We start from the raw sequence: 19,052 nt of genomic DNA, 5'->3' as shown, positions 1-19,052 counted from the left end.
AAAGAACTTCTTCCTCAGCTCCAATCTAACCCTGCTCTGCCTCAGCTTCAAACCATTCCCCCTTGGCCTGTCTCCAGACACCCTCAGGAAAAGTCTCTCTGCAGCCTTCCTGCAGGATCCCTTCAGCTATTGGAATGCAGCTCTGAGGTCCCCCTGGAGCCTTCTCCTCTCCAGGCTGCACACCCCCAGCTCCCTCAGCCTGTGCTCACAGCAGAGCTGCTCCAGCCCTTGCAGCATCTTTGTGGCCTCCTCTGGACCCTCTCCTGCAGCTCTGTGTCCTTCTTGTGCTGGGGACACCAGACCTGGAGGCAGGATTGGAAGTGGGGTCTCAGCAGAGTCAAGGGGCAGAATCCCCTCTCTTGCTCTGCTGCCTAAACATCTGCTGGGGGACATGAGGTGCCCCCCACCAACACTGAAGGTCCCTTTTTCACCCTCAAAGAGCAGGGGCACACTTAAGAACTGAGCAGCCACACCATGTCCACCCCCTCTGCCCCTGCTGGAGGCTTGTTCCAGGGACAGGGATGGAAAAGCCCAAGTGAGGAAAAAATAATTAAGAAATTCTTCTAAAGTAGAAAATGCAGAGGAGTGGGGAGATGGTGGTGAGGGTCTCACCCTGCCTGCCCTGGCCTTGAGACCCTTTCCCCATGGGAGTGACCCTCAAGGTGCTGATCCCCTGGGTAAAGCTCAGTTTGGGTTTATATGGGGAAGTTTGGGGACCAAATGTGTGCCTTTTTTAGACCAAGGCTTGAGGGAGGTGGGCAGAAGGGACTGTCCTGGGAGAACCCAGCTCCAGCAACTCCTGCTTTTGGGTGATGCTGAAGTGGGATGAACCACCCCACCTGCCCAGCTCTGCCATCCACTGGGATTTGGACTGGAACAAGTGGGTCAGGTCCAGCTGGGGCCTCACAGCCACTCTGTGCCAATTGGGAACATCCTCACTGGGAGAGCAGCAGAGCCCTGCCTGGCCCAGCACAGCCCCAGCCCCCCCAGGGTCTCCCCACCCTGCTTCACTGCCTTCCATCCAGCAAGGCTGTCACACCCCATGGGGCTCTGAGCTGTGGCACTGGGATGGGGACTGCTGCCAGGAGGGACAAACTGGGAGCCTGGCAGCATCACTGGCCTGGGGCTGTCCTGCTGTAGCACTTGGAGGCAGCTCTTCCCTTCCCACCACTGCACATCCATCTCCTTCCCTAACATATCTGCATCAGGGGGGGGCCAGAAGGATGCTGGCCATGAGTTGCTGATGCTGCCTGCCCTTGGTCACATTCCTTGGTCCCCCTCCATTGGTACAGGGCACAAGGGGCACCTCTGGGCCATGGGGCAGGGATGGAGGGTGACTGGGCACAGTGGGGATGGGGTCTGTACCCCTGAGCTGGGCACTGCTGGTGGGGAGAGGCTGCTGCCTGCACCCAGCCCAGGTCACCCTAAACATGAACTGCAAATTGTCCTCTGCCATGGGCAGTGTCCCGGGTCCTGCTCCCTGATCCTGCTCCCTGATCCTGCTCCCTGGTCCTTCAGTGGGGCAGGAGCAGGGATGGGAAGGCAGGATGCCAATGCATCCCTCCTCCTCTTCTCACTACTCAGGTTTGGCTTGTTCCCTGGAGCAAGGAGCCAGGGATACCAGTGCTGTTCACATCCCACACCAGCAACCCCACCACAAACACCAGAGTAAAGCCTGGGGGGACCATGGCCGTGTCCCATGTGCTGGAACGAGTCAGGGCCTGGCTGGGAGCAGCCAGGAGAAATCCTGCCCCTGAGATGGGAATCTTGCTTTGCTCCAAGGCTGGGAGGGGAAGGAAGGAAGGAAGGAAGGAAGGAGGAGGTGTCCTGGGGCCCAGGGGAAGGTGCTGTTGGCACAGAGGTTCCTGTTGTTGACTGGTGTGGTGCTCCAGCACCCTCCATTTGCTGTGGAGAGGTGGAGAACAGGGACCCAGGGTAGAGGAACCCCAAAAGATCTCCCTATAGAGCTGCCTCAGCCAGCCCCAAGCTGTTCCTCAGCAGGGCAGTGGCTGCAGGGAACAGTTTGTCCTGAGAGCCTGGTCATGCTGTGTGTCTGTGGGCAGAGCTGGGTGAGTGCAATGCAGGCAGCATCTGTCACATCACCCAGCCTGATCCTGGCACCAGGATGGGCCTCTGGGCCAGACCTGGGTCCTCTGAGGGTGACTGCTCTTGAGCTTTTTGGTTTTAGGGTGCTGCCCCATCAGCAATGGGTACCAGCCCTGCTCCCAGCCTGCTGCAGAGCTGCCCTGTGCCAGGGCTGCAGCCAGGCACAGCCTTCTCTAAACCAATGTCCTCTCCTACCTTGATCATGGGTCAAGGTCAAAGATCTACTCTTCCACCAGCTGCCAGAGCCAGCTCAGAGCCCAGGCAAGGGTGGGAAAGCAGCAGATCCACAAAGCATCCTCCAAGGAGGCTCCAAGGCCCTGGCAAAGCCCAGGAGGGCAGAAGACACAACAGAGCAGATGCCTGAGATTGCAGTGCCCTCTTTGCAGGAGACATGGCCATGACCTGCACCTCTTGGGGCTCCTTGGAGCAATTATTAAACCTCCTGGCTAGGGAAAAAGACTCTGTTAGGACTTGGGTGGATCAAAGGGGCAACACTAAACACTGCAGGTAGCCAGGAAAGGGTGGAACATCTGGGAATGCAGAGGTCAAAAGGGACAGTCCAACAGGGTACAGCTGCTCCCTGGGGCTGTTCTGGCCAAGGTGGATGCTTGCAGTGGAGCTGGAGCCACAAGACTGAAGGTTAGAGCTCAGAAGATAGCCAGAGCCATGCAGTTTCCAAACAGGCTCTGGAAGGGCACATCCAACCAGGAGAAGGGATGCCAGCACACAGGAGCTCTCCAGGATGAGCAGTGCCAGCAAGGCACCTTGAGCCAACTCTGCACTCAGCTGCAGGATCACCAACAGGCTCCCAGGGCAAATGGCAACTCCTCCCTTCCCCAAGGGCCTCAAGTCAAGCCTGGCCATCCTCTGACAAACAATATTCTCACATCCCCTGCATTGTGGCCTTCCAGGATCTGAAGGGGGCTACAGGAAAGCTGGGGAGGGACTTTTGAGGGTGTCAGTGAGTGATAGGACTGGGGGAAATGGGGAGATTCAAAATGGATGTCAGGAAGAAATTCTTCCCCATGAGGGTGGTGAGACACTGGCAGAGGTTGCCCAGGGAGGTGGTGGAAGCCTCATCCCTGGAGGTGTTTGCAGCCAGGCTGGATGTGGCTGTGAGCAACCTGCTGTGGTGTGAGGTGTCCCTGGCCATGGCAGGGGGGTTGGCACTGGCTGATCCTTGAGGTCCCTTCCAACCCTGACAATTCTATGATTCTATGAGCAGGTCAGTTGCTGCCACCTGTGTCCCCACATGGTCTGGCCAGCCAGAGTTCTTGGGCTCTAACACCAGTCAGTGATGCTCACAGTCAAGCTTATCTTGGAGATAAACCAAGTTTCAGGGAGAGGGGGGTGAGAAACATGCAAAATATGCAGATCTCATCCAGTGCCTTCAACACTTGGCTTGTCCAGCCCCACCACACTGCAGGCTTCCTGCCAGGCTGGAAGCATCTGAATTACAATTCCTACCAAGAAGAGCCAACGCAGACAGCTCTGGAATGGTCCTCCCAGGCAAGAGACACACATCAGTGCCTATGGCCCAGGAAGCACATCTCCCCCACAAACCAAACACCTCCAGCACTCTGGAGCAACATGGACCTGCAGATGACAGTGCTTGAGAGCAACCAGCTCCCCTCAGCCCACCCCCTGCAGTTAAGCTCTTCCCTGCATTTTCATGCCCCAAGAAATCCTTTTCAAGCAGGGTCAGGAGCTGGTGACATGGTGGCCTAGTAGGACCCGAGCCCAGACATCACTCCAAGAGGCTTAGCCTATGTGATTTAGACCAAGCTGCCCAAGCAGCCTTTCTCCAGTCCTCCCTTGCCTGGCTTGCTGATGGCAACCAGCCCCATGTCTCCAGCTGCTTCTGGGGTGAAGAAGGTCCAATTCTGCCACCTCCTGTGCCCACACCAACAAAGCTGTGACCAAGCACAGCCTGGGCTGAGACGAAGCATTGGGTGCTGCCCCAAGCCTGTTGTTCTGCTTCAGAAAGCCTGGAACCTAAGGAGCAGCCCTGAGCTCCCCCAGCTGTTTGAAGCAGTAACACCTTGTCCTGGCCACCACCCCACCCTGGAGCACCAGGGCTGTTGCAACCAAGGAACATTTCTGCTCTAGAGCTGGCCCAGCCTGGCTTGTGCCAGCAGCAATCCTTCCCTCCTGGAGCAATGCAGGAGAACAAATTCCTGCTGCTGGCTGCCACATCCTGGGACCTGGTGGGCTGCACACCTTGGCCTGATGTGGTGAGGGATGACAAGAGTTGCCCTCTGGATGGCCAGCAGCCTGAAGGAATTGTCCCAGGTCCTCCAGGAGATGAGTGCTCCTGACCATGGGCTCTTCCCTCCATCCCAGGCAGGGCTCAGTCCTCTCCAGCCTGGGATCCAAAGCCATGGAGCAGCTCTGGAGAGCTGCATCACAGAAACCCAGGGTGAGGTTTGCTCAGGACCTACTTCTCTTTAAAAAGCTGTCAGGATGCATCTCCAAGATGAAGATGTGTGGTTTGGGCTGGCTTGGCAACTGCTTTTTTTGCTGGTTCATGAACTAATTGCTCAAGACAGTGTGAATGTTAGAGAGATACAACCACATCTGAATGGACTGGAGTACAGATCTACCTCAGGACATCCTCAGGGGGGGATCTCTAGGTGCCAAGGTACCATCCCCAAGCAGTCCCAAATAAAACAGGACCAGAGGATGGCAGGAAGGCCACCAGGGCATCGAAAGGAGGAGGAGGAGCCCAGCTGATGTGCTCCAATGCAGCTCAGAGCCATCTCAGGGATGATGGATGAGACCTTGAGCAAGCTGGGCTGGTGGGAGGTGTCCCTGCCCATGGCAGGGGGGGTGGAACTGGATGAGCTTTAAGGTCCCTTCCAACCCAACCCATTCTATGAATCTATGACCAGAGTCTGGAGACCACTGTGTCCAAGCAAACCTCAAGCATCTCCCCTGCAGCAGCTCACCCCCTGAACTGCAGTCTCACTGGAGTCCACCTGGATGACCTCAGCCCTTCTGGAGGACACATTCCTCACACAGCAACCTGCTGATGGTGCAGCCCAGGTGCCATCCAGCTGGAACAAACCCTGCATGGGCAGAACTGCCTAGGATCAGCTTCACCCTTCCCTTGCCAACCCTGAGTGAGGTGCACTTGGGCTATTTTCCCAGGCAGAGCAGTGCTGCACATCTCCCTCACGGCTGCTGGTGGCAGAGGCCACGTGTCAGAGCCACACTGAGCAGAATTGGTGCTGCTCTGGGGAGCTGCAGAGCCCTGCTGCCTGGGCTCCAGCTCCCAGGATTAGTCACAGTAATCACAGTAACCTGTGATTAATTCCTCTTCTTCCTATCTGCACTGCTCTCAGGAAGGATGAACACACTCAGCCTTGCTGGTCACGGCCACAGGAACCCTGCACAGCCTAGAGAGGAGGAGAGCAGAGACCTGGAGATCTTAGAATCATACAGCTGGTTGGATTGCAAGGTTGGAAAAGACCTTGAAGATCATCCAGTCCAACCATTGTCTAGCTGGTGCTAAACCATGGCCCTCAGCACCACATCTCTGCAGCTTTTAAACACCTCCAGGGATAGGGATTCAGACAGCTCCCTGGGGAGCCTGTGCCAGCCTGTGAGAACCCTTGCAGTGAAGAATGGTCAACATAACACCCAACCTAAGCCTCTCCTGCTGCAACCTGAGCCCATTTGGTCTCTTCTCCCAGGCAAGCAGCACCAGAACAAGAGGACACAGTCTCAAGCTGTGCCAGGGGAAGTTTAGGCTGGAGGTGAGGAGAAAGTTCTTCACAGGAAGAGTAATTGGCCATTGGGATGTGCTGCCCAGGGAGGTGGTGGAGTCCCCATCCCTGGAGGTGTTCAGAAAAGGATTGGATGTGGTACTTGGAGCCATGGTTTGGTTAGTCATGAGGTGCTGGGGGATAGGTTGGACTTGATGATCTCTGAGCTCTTTTCCAACCTGGTTGATTCTATGATTGTATGATTCATTTCCTCTTGTTCTATCACTTGTTCCTTGCAAGAAGAGACCAACCTCCACCTGGCTCCAACCTCCTGTCAGGGAGCCATAGAGAGCCTCATTTCTCCATGCTGGACAACTCCAGGTCCCTCAGCTGCTCCTCACCAGCCCTGTTCCCCATTTCTTTATATTTTCTGCCACATGTGGTGGATCAAGAGAACCACCCAGGAGCCATATGTCCCTGAGGGCAGAGATGGGGGACACCACATGCCAGGTTTGTGCCCACAGATGATGCTCAGCCTCACCAGGAGGACTGACAGGGAGATGGGAAGTTTCTTCTGATATCCAACCTAAACCTCCCCTGGTGCAACCTGAGGCCATTTCCTCTCATCCTGCCCCTCAAAAAACATTGCAAGAGATCCCAAAGGAAGTGAGGGAAATGAAAAGGCCTGATGGCACCCATGGATAGCTCTCACTGACCACAGTGGAGACAGAGGCAAAACTCAAGAGGGTTTTCCCTGTGGGATCACTCCTGGCACAGTTTCCTTGGCTCTGCACAAGGATCTGGGACCTGAGTAGGGTTCCCCCCCAGACCTTTTGTGATCAAAAGGCCACAGACCTTTTGTGATCAAGAGGTGATAGCCTTCACTGACTCCTGTCCTCTTCCACCATGTTGCTACCCCCAGTGGAGATGCTGTACCTGGCTGATGGGGGCTGGAGGTGCTATTGGTGGAGCCAGCATTGGTGCTGGCTGCTTTAGTGCCAAGGGGAGCCAAGAGCTTTGCTGCAGCAGGAGAGCATCCCTTTGGGATGCCAAAGGGAAGGTGACCCTTTCCCAGGGATAAGTCACACTCTGCTATGTGTGTGGCTGTGACTTTCTGAGCTGGTTCTACACAGAACTGTTCCAGTTGGAAAAGACCTCCAAGCCCATCCAGTCCAACCATCAACCCAACACCAGCATGGCCATGAAACCCTGTCCCAGAGTGCCATGGCCACACATTTCTTTTACACCTTCAGGGCTGGTGACTCCACCACCTCCCTGGGCAGCCTGCTCCAATCCTTCTCTGCCTTGAACCAAGCAGGAACAAAATACTTCAGGCTCTCCAGGCTCAGCTTGGTGGGAATCCAGGCTGGGCTGGTCTCCTGTGCCCTGATGGCCATCAAGGGCAGGCTGGATGGCAGCTGACCTGGTCCAGCTCCCAGTGGCTCTTTGCTGCTCCTTTAGATGCACAATGTCAGACCATCTGATGGGCTCCACAAAGGCCTCTGCAGCCCACGTGCCAAGATGTGTGTGGGCACACTGATGCTTGTGTGGGCAGTGGGGAAGCCCCCAGACCACTGCACCTTCAGCTTGATCTGCTTTTGCATTCTCCCAAACACAGGAGCCAAGTTCTTTCCTGCACCACGAGCTGGTGGACACAGCATCTGCTTCTCAGCATGCAACTAAGAGCCATCTGATGATGATGATTCTCCTCTTTAGTCTGTTGGGTTTGTGGGAACAGGAAGGGAATCTCTCCTGGGACATCCTTCCTGAGAGGTGTTAGGCAATTAGACTCAGACCTTCCTCTTCTTCTCAAGAGGGACAGAGTCTAAGTGCTCTACATCAGTGGCTTTTTCAGCCCTCCTGCTCATGCAGACACCTGTGGGTGGATGGAGAGCTGCCAGAGTGAGGTTTGCCATTCTTGGGAACCTTCCATGGTCACATATGGGCAAGTATTTCTCAGCCCCTGATGCAGACCATGCTCTGCAACGTGCATGAAGGTGAGCTCTGAATTCTGCAAGTGTATTTTCAAGCTTTTCCAACTTAGAGCTGGTGTTGGAGGTGAGACAGACCCTGGTGGCAGGGCTGAAGACCCCTGCAGAGGCTGTGCCAACTGCCCATTCCTGTACCCACATGCTGAGCAGGCAGCACCATGCTGCCCTGGGGACTCCTCCAGAGTTGGGGATTGGAAGGGTGGGAGCCCAGGAAGCAAATGGCTTCAGGAGTTGCTCCCACCCTTGGGGAGAGGGCAGAGAGACACTCTCCTCCTCACACATCCACTTCAGCACCACGCTGAGGTCATGGCAGGGCTGGAGGCTCTGCCCTCATACAGGCAGGAGGATGCAACACACATCCCTGCAATGGTCCCAGCAGGACCAGCCAACTCCATGGCCTGTGCTCCCTCCTCTTCCTCTGCTTGCAGAGACCTTGTCAGACTTGGCTCTGGGGCATCACACAAGCCTTGTCACCTGAGCTGGGCTTGGAGCATCTTCAACCAGCAGTATCTGGCCCCCGAAGCCTCCCTGTGCCCTCAGCCAAGGGGTGGTGGGAGCAGGGAGGTGCCCCAAGCAGCCTGGGTGAGTCACACACCAGCAGCTCACCAGCAGGTCCCCAGGGCCCCTGGCCATGCCCTTGAAGCTGGCAGCAGCCCATAGCTCTGCCTGTGCCTCCTCCCTGTCCCTGAGGACCTGTGTGCCCAGGTCCCTGAGTCATCACACCCAGCAGGGCCGGGCAGGAGGGGATCCTTGAGGCACCTCTTGATGGCACAACAGGGACAGAGTGACACAGGAAGGCAGGGAGTGCTGGCACAGGGGTGCTGAGGACTCATGGGACCTCATCCCAGCAGGGTTTGACCATGGGGCTCCTTGGGGTGGCTCTGGCAGGCAGCACCTGAGCACAGGTGACGTCTGCAGGAGGCTCTCTAGGCAAGGGTGCTCTGTGGGAGGACCCCGGTGTCCTGGGGGACAGTTTGCTGGCTGTCTTTGGAAGGGAGCAGAGCACTCCCTCCTCCCAGGGCTGCTCTGCTTCTCCCATCTGTCCATGACACCAAGGAGAGCAAAAGGAAGCCTGTGGGGAGGTTTCCCTCTTCTTGCAGGTGAAGGGCTCCAGGGCTTTTCAGATCCAGCATGGGAACCACTTCTGTATGCTGCAGCTACATGTCCTGCAGCAGCCCACCCTGGTGGCAGGCTCTGCACAGGTGTCACCCCTGCAGCACAGCCTTGTCTTGTCCTGCTGCTGATAGTTCAGTGAAGTAAACCCAGCCTCCTCCTCCTCCTCCCCCTCACCACTGCAGGGTGCTGCAGCAGAGCAAGGACCAGGCTGGGCAGGAAAAAGTCTGGGCAGACTGCCCTGAGAAGATCCAAGGAGGCTCTGGGGCAAGAGAGGATGAATGTCCACATCTTGGGGGGTTAGATGAAGATCTGGGGATGGGTGCCCACCGAGGTAGGAGCAGCTGCCACACTTGGGTGAGGTTTTTCTAACCAGCACAGAGCAAACCAATAGGTTCTCAGGGGAGCTCCCTGGGAGGTGGCCGCAGCAGTTAGAGATGATCAGGTCCAGCAGGACCTGGCCCTTGGGCATCACCTCTAGGGCTGAGCTCATTCAGCTCCAACCCTGGCCAGATGAAAGAGGAGTCCTGGAAGGATGCAGCAGGGAGGCACAGGGACAGCTCCCCCATCATGCACCCCACGGTACCGGTGGGTGACAATCTGGTTCTGCCCATCTCCTGCAACACTCACCCACCTCCATGCCCCTGCCCACCTCCCCCCACCTCTCTAGGGGCATTCAGACCCCAGCTTGCTATGGCACCAGCTGGTCAGAAGAATAATCCAGGTCTGGAGAGAAGCCAGGGCAGAATGCAGCTCTGGAGGGGTGGCTGGAGGAGTGAGCCATGACAACCCAGCAGAGCCAGCCAGCCTGCCTTCCTTCGCCTTCCTTCGCCTTCCTCACTTCCTTTGCCTTCCTTTTCTTCCCTTCCTCCCTTCCTTTTCTTCCCTTCCTTTTCTTCCCTTCCTTTTCTTCCCTTCCTCCCTTCCTTTTCTTCCCTTCCTCCCTTCCTTTTCTTCCCTTCCTCCCTTCCTTTTCTTCCCTTCCTTTTCTTCCCTTCCTTCTTCCCTTCCTCCCTTCCTTTTCTTCCCTTCCTTTTCTTCCCTTCCTCCCTTCCTTTTCTTCCCTTCCTCCCTTCCTTTTCTTCCCTTCCTTTCCTTCCTTCCTGGGATGCCCAGCCCCAGGGATCAGCCTCAGGCTGGGGACTTCTTCTAAGCAAGCCTCTTGTCCTGCAGGAGAAGATCCCTTCCTTCAGGGAATCCCTGCTGGAGAGCCGGCTGGCGCAGTGAGGGAGAGCCAGGCAAACCTTCTGCTACCGCATTGGTGCCCAGGGAAGGACACCCTGCAGGCTAGTCCCAACTCCTGGGGAGCAGATCCCGCTGCAAACAGCACCCCAAGGCACCCACCAAGGGCAGGACCTTCCCACGGCAAGCCCGAGGAGCACCTCAGGGAGCACCGGACCCCGCAGGGTGCTCCTCCGAGGGCCCCATCCCTGCTCCTCTGCAGCATTCCGCCTTGCACAAGCCCTGCTCTCCCCTTCCAGCCACCCACGCTCCCACAGCTCCACCATGGCACCCGTGCCACCAGCAGCCACCACGGCCACTCTGACACGGTGGGGCTGGGGGAGAGCAGGGACGTTTGGGATCGGCACTGAAGGGAAGGACTGAGAGGGATTTCCATTATGCTGCCTTCAACCCTGGGCTGGCTGTCTGTCTGTCTGTACTCTCTCCCAGCCTGTTCCAGCACAATGAATGAAAATAAGGGACACGCAGTGACGCTGGTCCCTGCCCCCTCTTTAGTGACGGGGACCTGGGGCTGCGTGGGTCCAGACTCCCCCTCATTTTCCCCCACTGTCTAGGCTGTGCCCCTCCCACCATCAGCTCAAAAAAAGAGAAAGCCCAGCAAAGCACAAGGGCCAGCCACCCCCCTCCTCAAAGCTGATCCTGCAGCAAAGGCACATTTGGGGCATTTTCCTGCATTTCCCTGGCTTTTCCCTTCCATTTTGCAGCTGCCTGGGCTCTGACAACCCCCCACCCCTGCCCAGTGCAGCACCCTGGAGTTGCTGGGCAGGGCAAGGGGGGAAGTGGGGTGTGAGTGGAGGGAGATTGTGAGTGATGGGGAGGGGAAGTAAGCAATGGGTATGGGGGGGGCAAGTGTTGGGGTGGGGGGGGCAAGTGATGGGGAAGGGATAGGGGAGGGATGGGGGGTATGCGATGGGGGGGTGAGGGATGGGGGGGTGAGGGATGGGGGGGTGAGGGATGGGGGGGTGAGGGATAGGGGGGTGAGGGATAGGGGGGTGAGGGATAGGGGGGTAAGGGATAGGGGGGTAAGGGATGGAGGGGTAAGGGATGGAGGGGTAAGGGATGGAGGGGGTAAGGGATGGAGGGGGTAAGGGATGGAGGGGGTAAGGGATGGAGGGGGTAAGGGATGGGGGGGTAAGGGATGGAGGGGGTAAGGGATGGGGGGGTAAGGGATGGGGGGGTAAGGGATGGGGGGGGTAAGGGATGGGGGGTAAGGGATCGAGGGTAAGTGATTGGGGGGGTAAGTGATCGGGGGGGTAAGCGATCGGGGGGGTAAGCGATCGGGGGGGTAAGCGATCGGGGGGGTAAGCGATAGGGAAGCAGGGGTAAGCGATGGGGAAGGGGAGTAAGTGATCGTGGGAGGGGGGCACGGGGCTGGCACAGGTGACGCCAAGGAACAAAGCAGGGACATCAATCCAGGGGGATATCCCCCCCACCCCACCCCCCAACATCACCACCCTGCCCTCCCCATCACACCACCAGCCCCGGTCGCACCATCCGCAGCCCTGCGCGGGAGGGTTGACGCTGCACAACGCTTCCAAATACACACACACTCTCCCCCCACACCCCCCCGCTTCAAACCCCACGAGGACTGCACCCACGGACAATTCCCCTCCTAAAATCACACATCAAATACCTTCCCACCACCCAAATTAAAAAAAAAAAAAAAATCTAGGAGCCCCAGCTGGCCAGGATGGGAGGAAAATAATCCATGCGAGAGGAGTGGGGAGGGAGGAGAAAGGCTTTTCATGGCTGCGGGGAAGTTTCCACCCGTTCTGCCCTTTCTGCTCCGGATTTAGTTATTTTAGGCTTTAATGCGGATGTTTTCGCTTTAATTTTGCACAGGGGGAAGGCATTTTGCTCCCCCCACCCCCCAACCCCGGGTGTTTTGGAGACACCCCCCCCCCCTGCTCCCCGCCATGAAGACGCTGCAAATATCTTCTTGCAGGCAGCCGGGGGAAGGAGGAAGCGAACCCGAGGTGCTCCCCCCTCCCCTACACACACACACCCCCCTTTCCCAGCCCTCCCCACCGAAAATAACCCTTAGATCGTCACCCCGAAGGGCACAGGAATGCCCAGGGGGGGTCCCCGGGGGGCGTTTCACGGTTTCCCCGGATCAGGGAAGCGAAGTCACGTCCGGGAAAAGGAACCACAACAACCCCCCCCCTGGAAGAGGGATTTGCTGCAGACAAAGCCGAGGCTGCTGGCCTGGCACGGCGCGGGGAGGGGGGGCGCGGATTGCTGCACAGCCCCCACCCCGGGCTCCAACACCCCCTCCATGGGGTGCATGAAGGGGGGCCTGGGGAGGGGGGCGTTGGGTTTTCCTCCATTTAGGAGGCAGAGGAGGAGGTGGGGAGACTCAGAGCTCGCCTCGCTTCCTTCTTTACTCCCCCCTCCTCGTTTTTCCACACACACCCCCCCGCCCTCCTCAGCACTGCAGAAAAATCTCAAATTCTCCCCCCCCCCAAAATATAAATTAAATAAATGCACACAGCAAGCGCCGACCTCCTCCGCCGCCCCCCCCCAAAAAAAAAAAAAAAAAAAAAAAGCCTCCAACCCAGCTTGTCCCCACGTCCTGCCAGGTGTGTGCCCCCGCCCCGGGGTCCCTATTGCGCATCCGCAGCATCCCCCCGCCCGCGGAAAAGGGCAGCTGGAGCCTGGCTGGTTTAACCCCCCCCCAGCCCCAAACCCCCGCGGGGCGCGCAGGATCTTACTTTCTCCCACCACAGCCTTGAGTCCGATGGGGGCCATGTCTCGGCGCTGGGGTGCGGGTCCGCAGCGGGCGCGATGCTGGTGGGGGGGAAGGGGGGACAGGGACACCTAAACGCACACCCGGCCGGGCGAGGCTGCGGGCGGCGGGCGCAGGGATGCGGCGGGAGGAGGAGGAGGAAGAGGAGGAGGAGGAGGAGGAACGGGCTGGGCCGGGGCTCAGAGCCGGGAGGGGGGGGAACGGGCTCAGCTGACTGCGCGGAGGGGCGGGCCGGGCAGCGAGGGGGGGGAGGGGGCCGGGAGACGTCACTCCGCACCGCCCCCGCACCGCCCCCGCACCGCCCCGACGGCCGCGGCGCGGCGACGGCGACAGCGACCGCCGGGACAGCTGAGCGCCACCACCGCGCTGCAGCCAGAAACACCTCCAGCGCCCAAGGGACCTCTGCACTCAGCACCCTCCTCCCACCCCGGCCAGAGTAACCCCCCGAGCACCCAACGGACCCCTGCACGCAGCACCCTCCCCCTCCCCAGTCTAGAATAACCCCCAGCGGACCCCTGCACACAGCACCCTCTCCCTCCCCAGTCTAGAATAACCCCCAGCACCCAGCGGACCCCTGCACACAGCACCCTCTCCCTCCCCAGTCTAGAATAACCCCCAGCACCCAGCGGACCCCTGCACACAGCACCCTCCTCCTCCCCAGTCTAGATTAACCCCCAGCACCCAGCGGACCCCTGCACACAGCACCCTCCTCCTCCCCAGTCTAGATTAACCCCCAGCACCCAGCGGACCCCTGCACACAGCACCCTCCCCCTCCCCAATCTAGAATAACCTCCCGAGCACCCAACGGACCCCTGAACACAGCACCCTCCCCCTCCCCAGTCTAGAATAACCCCCAGCACCCAACAGACCCCTGCACACAGCACCCTCCCCAGTCTAGAATAACCCCCAGCACCCAACAGACCCCTGCCCACAGCACTCTTCCCCCCCCAGCACCCAACTGACCCCTGCACACAGTATCCCCCAGCCAGCACTCAAGAGACCCCCTGTATCCAGCACCTTCTGCACCCAGTGTATCCCCCCATCCATCACCCCCCACATCGAGCACCCTCCCAGCACCCCACACACACCCCCAGCCTGCTCCCTGCACCCAGCAGCCCCCCCACACACATCCCCAGCATCCCCCCATAGCACCCCTCATGCCCCCCAGGCCTCCCCATCATGGTTCCTGCCATGGGGCTGTAGGAAACCTGTGCCCTTCCCCCTGCTCTCTGGGCTGTACTTGGGGGGTGAGAACCTGCCTGGCACTGGGGGAGGGAGGTCCCTGTGGGGTCTCAGGCTTATTTTCCAGCAAAATATACACCCCAAAACAGGAGGTGCACACACCCCATGGCCAGCCACTGGTGATGATGGGCACAGCCAGGGTTGTAAACCTCAGGGCAAATGCCACACGCTCACCTGGCACCCGGGTACCCCTGCAGGAGACTGGGCAGGGGGGGCTGCCAGGGTGACAGCTGCTGTGCTTGGCCCCAACCTGGCTCCTGGGAGGGGGATTGGAGTGATGCTGTTCTCCCCTGGGCAGGGTGTGATGGAGTGAAGGGGCAGAAATGGGCAAGGAGGAGGGAACCAGCAAGATGCCAGCACGGAGCATGAGCTGATGGCACCTCCAGAGGCTGTGCCAGGACATACAGACCTGCAGCCCCAGACAGGGGCACGTATGGTCCCCTCACTAAACAGTGAGGCAGGACAAGAGGTGCCTGGGGACATGGGACAGTGAGGCTAGGGGGATAGCAGGGTGACAGGAGAACTAGAGAGGGACTGTTTGTAAGGGCCTGTGATGACAAGACAAGGGGCAGTGGTGTGAAACTGGAGCAGGGCAGGTTTAGGTTGGACATCAGGAAGAAGTTCTTTACTGTGAGGGTGGTGAGACACTGGAACAGGCTGCTCAGAGAATCTGTGGACAACTCATCCCTGGAAGTGTTTAAGACCAGGCTGGATGGGGCTTGGAGCAAGCTGGTCTAGTGGAAGCTATCCCTGCCCAGGAGGGCTGGAAGTAGATTTTTAAGGTTCCTTCCAACCTAAACCATTCTGTGATTCTATGGCAGGGTGCTCCTGCAGCTCCAGGTCTCAGTCCTCAGCTTCCAACCCTCTTCTCCTCGATGCTTCCTTAAAACCCTGCTGGAGCAGAGCATGCTGGAGCTGAGGCCACGCTGCCAAGCCCAGGCTATAAATACCAGCAGGCTATTTAGGAGCCAGGTATTTATAAGCTTTTCCATCTTCCCCTCAATCCTCCTGGTGAGGCTGAGCATCATCACTGGTCTGTGGGCACAAACATGGCACGTGGTGCCCTCAGGGACATTTGGTTCCTGGGTGGTTCTCTTGATCCACCACATCTGGCAGGAAAAACAAAGAAATAGAGAACAGGGCTGGTGAGGGACCTGAGGGTGTTCAGCATGGAGAAAAGGAGGCTGAGGGGAGACCTTCTGGCTCTCTACAACTCCCTGAAAGGAGGCTGGAGTGAGGTGGAGGTTGGTCTCTTCTCCGTGATAGCATAAGAGGAAATGGCCTCAAGTTGCCCCTGGGGAGGTTCAGGTTGGACATTAGAACAAACTTCTTCACTGAAAGGGTTCTCAAAGCCTGGAACAGGCTGCCCAGGGAGGTGGCTGAATCCCCATCCCTGGAGGAGTTTAAAAGCTGCAGTGATGTGGTGCTGAGGGTCACAGTTAGAGAATGGTTGGCCTCAGGGATTTTAAAGATCTTGTCCAACCCACAGGATTCTGTGATTCTTCTCTATGAAAGAGTGACTCCTGCAAAAATCAGCAGCCAAACCTTGACTGTCCTGATCTCTGGCTGAGTGGGCAAGGGCAGGATGCCTGGCTGGGAGTGGGTGGCCTTGGAGGTCCTGTAGATAGGGGGGTGGGGAGATGGTTGCTTCTGGGGAGGCTGCCAGCAGAGACCTGGCCCCAGCAAACACGAGGAGCCCATGTCCTGACATCCAGGAGCCTGCTAGCTTCGGGGCTGGGTAGGGGTTGGAGACTTGTTCCCACTCAAAGGTGTTTGCAGGGGTACAAAACACCACAGGATGGTAGAATCATGGAATGTTTTTTTTTGGAAGGGACCTTTAAAGGTCATCCAGTCCAGCCCTGCTGCAGTCAGCAGGGACATCTGCAACTAGAGCAGGTAGCTCAGAGCCCCAAGCAACCTGACCTGGAATGGGGCAGCATCCAGGGATGGGGCAGCTACCATCTCCATGGGCACCCTGGGCCAGGATCTCACCAGGGGCTGCTGGACCCTTGGAGACCACCAGGAGCCTTTCCCTCCTCTGTAAGGGGCTGTGGGTCAGAAGTGGAGGCCACAGAGCCTGGACCTTTCCAGCACAACCAGCTCAGAGGACAGCATGTGCAGGGAAGGAATGGGGAGCAGTGTTTTCCTACCACACCCTTTGCACCCTAGGGCTGAGGGGGAACATTAGGGTGGATGGAGAGAGCTGGTGGCTGCTCCCTTGGCTTCCTCCTATGACATTTTGGCCCAAATGATGGGATTCAGGGTCTCCAGTTCTGGTGGCTGAGACCTCCACAGTGAGCAGTGTGGGATTTAACTCTGCTTAAATGACAGAGGGAGCTGGGTGGCAAGACAAGGGACTGGCCCCAGGGTCAGGGAGCTGGAAAGAGATGGCTGCAGCTGGTTTTCCTGAAAGCCAAGTCTGAGGATATCTGTGGCACCAAAGGGGAGCTGATGTGGAAGATGCTCTCCCAAGCAGCCCTGGGGCCACATCCTGATCCCTCCTTGATGATCCTCTCTTAAGGTGTCTGAAAGGCCTTGCTTGGTTCTTTTTTGGACCCCAAAGTTTGGGTGAAATCTGTCAGGATGCTGGGAATTTGTTTAAGTGGGAGGAATGGAGATGTCCCCCAAGTGGCTGAGTCCTGGGGCCAGCCTTGGCTCAGGTAGAACAGCCCTGGACAGGCTTGGGCTGAAGTTCCTGCTGACCTCCTGCCCCTCTTCCCTGGGGACTGGGCACTCTCTGGGTGTCTTTGGGAGCTCAAGGACACCCACAGGGCAGCCGTGAGAGACCCTGAGGAAACCCCTGGGTCCTCTCTGATCCCCCCAGAGCTGCTGGCTCATGGGCAAGGTGAGCCCTGGGGGTGTCCTCTCCTCCAGGAGAGTGAGGTGGAGGTGAGGTGGAACCCCACCCAACTCCATCCCACTGTGGCATGCATCCATCATCGAGGGGGAAGAGGGGGGGGGGACACAGGGAGGCCACTTCCACCCCACCCTCCACGCAGGCAGAGGCAAACTGGTGATGATGAAGCCAAGTAACAGAATTGCTTTGGTTGGGAAAGACCTTCAAGCTCATCCAGTCCAACCATTCTCTAACTGCACCAAGCCTGGTGCTAAACCATGTCCCTCAGCACCACATCTCTGCCTGACTCACCCCAGGGCTGGGAACGTGTCCCAGGGGAAGGTGGCTGCACGGACAGGGAGGGCACAGTGTCACCCATGGCTGGGCCCTGGGGTGATGCTGCTCGGGGTTAACAACCTGCACATGTCCTGGGATGTCCCCAGAGGCAGGGGGGTGGTCGTTGGGCAGACACTTGCCCTGGTGCAAGCAGGGCCCAGGTCTGTGCTGCCCCCAGCTGCTCAGCGCTGCTCAGACTCAGGGTTTGGTTTCCTTTTCCCAGTGCAAACACCAAGTGGTGGCTGAGGTGACCCTGCCCCAGGCCCTGCCTGACACAGTGCCCAGGGGCTGGAAGTAGGGCAGAGCCCACACCTGAGAAAAGCTCTGCACAGAATCCCACAGCAAGGGGCAGTGCCAGGGCCACATCCTGGCCTGACTGACCCCAGGAGGAGCCACCAGAGCCAAAGGGGCTGAGGCCACCACTCCCATGCTTATTGGTGCCCAGTGCCCATCAGCGTGGGCTCCTGGGAAAGCCAGGTGGCTGGTACAGCTCCCAGCCCCTCCTGGGACCCCACAGCAGCCTGCAAATAGGTGGAGGGGCTGGAGAGGCATTGCCTGTGCCCAATGCCCATGCTGGTGCCCACACCCCATTCCCATCCCCATGTCCCATGTGCCATGCCTGTGTCTTGTGCCCATGCCTTTCACCCACAAACGTGCATGCTGGTGCCCATTGCCATATCCTGTGCTCCTCCCAGAGACAATGCTGATGCCAGCATTCTGTGCTGGTGCTTGTGCCTATGCCCATGCCAGTTCCTGTGGCACTGTTCCTATTCTCGTTGCCCTTATTGGGGCCACTGAGGCTGTCTGCCACATCCAAATTCTGCCAGTGCCCATTCCCAGTGCCCATGCTATGCCAGTGCCATAGCATGCCCATACCTATGCCCTTTCTCAGTACTCATAGCATGCCAGGGCCCTTTCCCGTGCTCATGCCTATGCCTATGCCCATTCCAAGAGCCCATATCATGCTGATGTCCATGCCCAGCCCTAATTCCCATGCCATGCCAGTGTCCATGCCTGTGCCTGTTCCCAATACCCATCCCATGCTGGTGCCATAGCATGCCCATTCTCAGTGCTCATAGCATGCCAGGGCCCCTTCCCATGCTCATGCCTATGCCCATTCCAAGAGCCCACATCATGCTGATGCCCATGCCCAGTCCTTGTTCCCATGCCATGCCAGTGACCGTGCCTGTGCCCATTCCCAATACCCATCCCATGCTGGTGTCCATGCTCATGCCATTTTCAGTGCAGATGCCCACGTCAGTCCCCATGCTCGTGCCAGTGCCCATGCCATACTGGTGTCCATGCTTGTGGCCGTTCCCAGTGCCCATGCCAGTGCCCATCCGGTGTCGGTGCCATTGCCGCCAGGCTGCCGCCCCCTCGGCAGGCCGCACCCCAACTGCCTGCCAAGGTCCGGCTGACGGCGTTATCCCAGTGCCGACCAGCAGGGGGGGATGGCGATCCACAGCAGCGACCCTGCTCCTCCCGTGCCCTCTGCCCGCCCGGGGGGCTGCGGTTCCCCAGCCCTGCCGGTGCCATCCCTGCAGCGAGCTGCGTGCTCACCCACGGGTGTGTGTGAGTGGGGGGTGAGCTCTCCGGGCACACCCCGACCCCTGACCCCAGCCCCGTGGGTCTGGTTTTGGGTGTTTGCAGGGTCCTGAGTTGCTCCCCAAAAGCCAGGCTTGAAGCTAGTGCCCTCCATCCCTAGGCTGGAGGTTACGGATCCTGGTCTGGTC

General features: G+C 58.5%; 1 protein-coding gene across 1 annotated transcript in view; it reads right to left on the bottom strand.

The window, feature by feature from the left end:
* Positions 1-18,659, bottom strand: part of LOC128976107 (syntaxin-binding protein 1-like) — a 28,769-nt gene extending 10,110 nt beyond the window's left edge. The window contains exon 1 of the mRNA XM_054393224.1: positions 18,525-18,659. Within this exon, the coding sequence (XP_054249199.1) occupies positions 18,525-18,659 (135 nt within the window). The remainder of the gene's footprint in view (positions 1-18,524) is intronic.
* Between the last annotated feature and the right edge of the window lie 393 nt (positions 18,660-19,052).

The sequence above is a fragment of the Indicator indicator genome, chromosome 28 (genome assembly GCF_027791375.1).
Source record: "Indicator indicator isolate 239-I01 chromosome 28, UM_Iind_1.1, whole genome shotgun sequence".
Taxonomy (NCBI): Eukaryota; Metazoa; Chordata; class Aves; order Piciformes; family Indicatoridae; genus Indicator; species Indicator indicator.
This window is presented reverse-complemented; position numbering and strand designations above follow the sequence as displayed.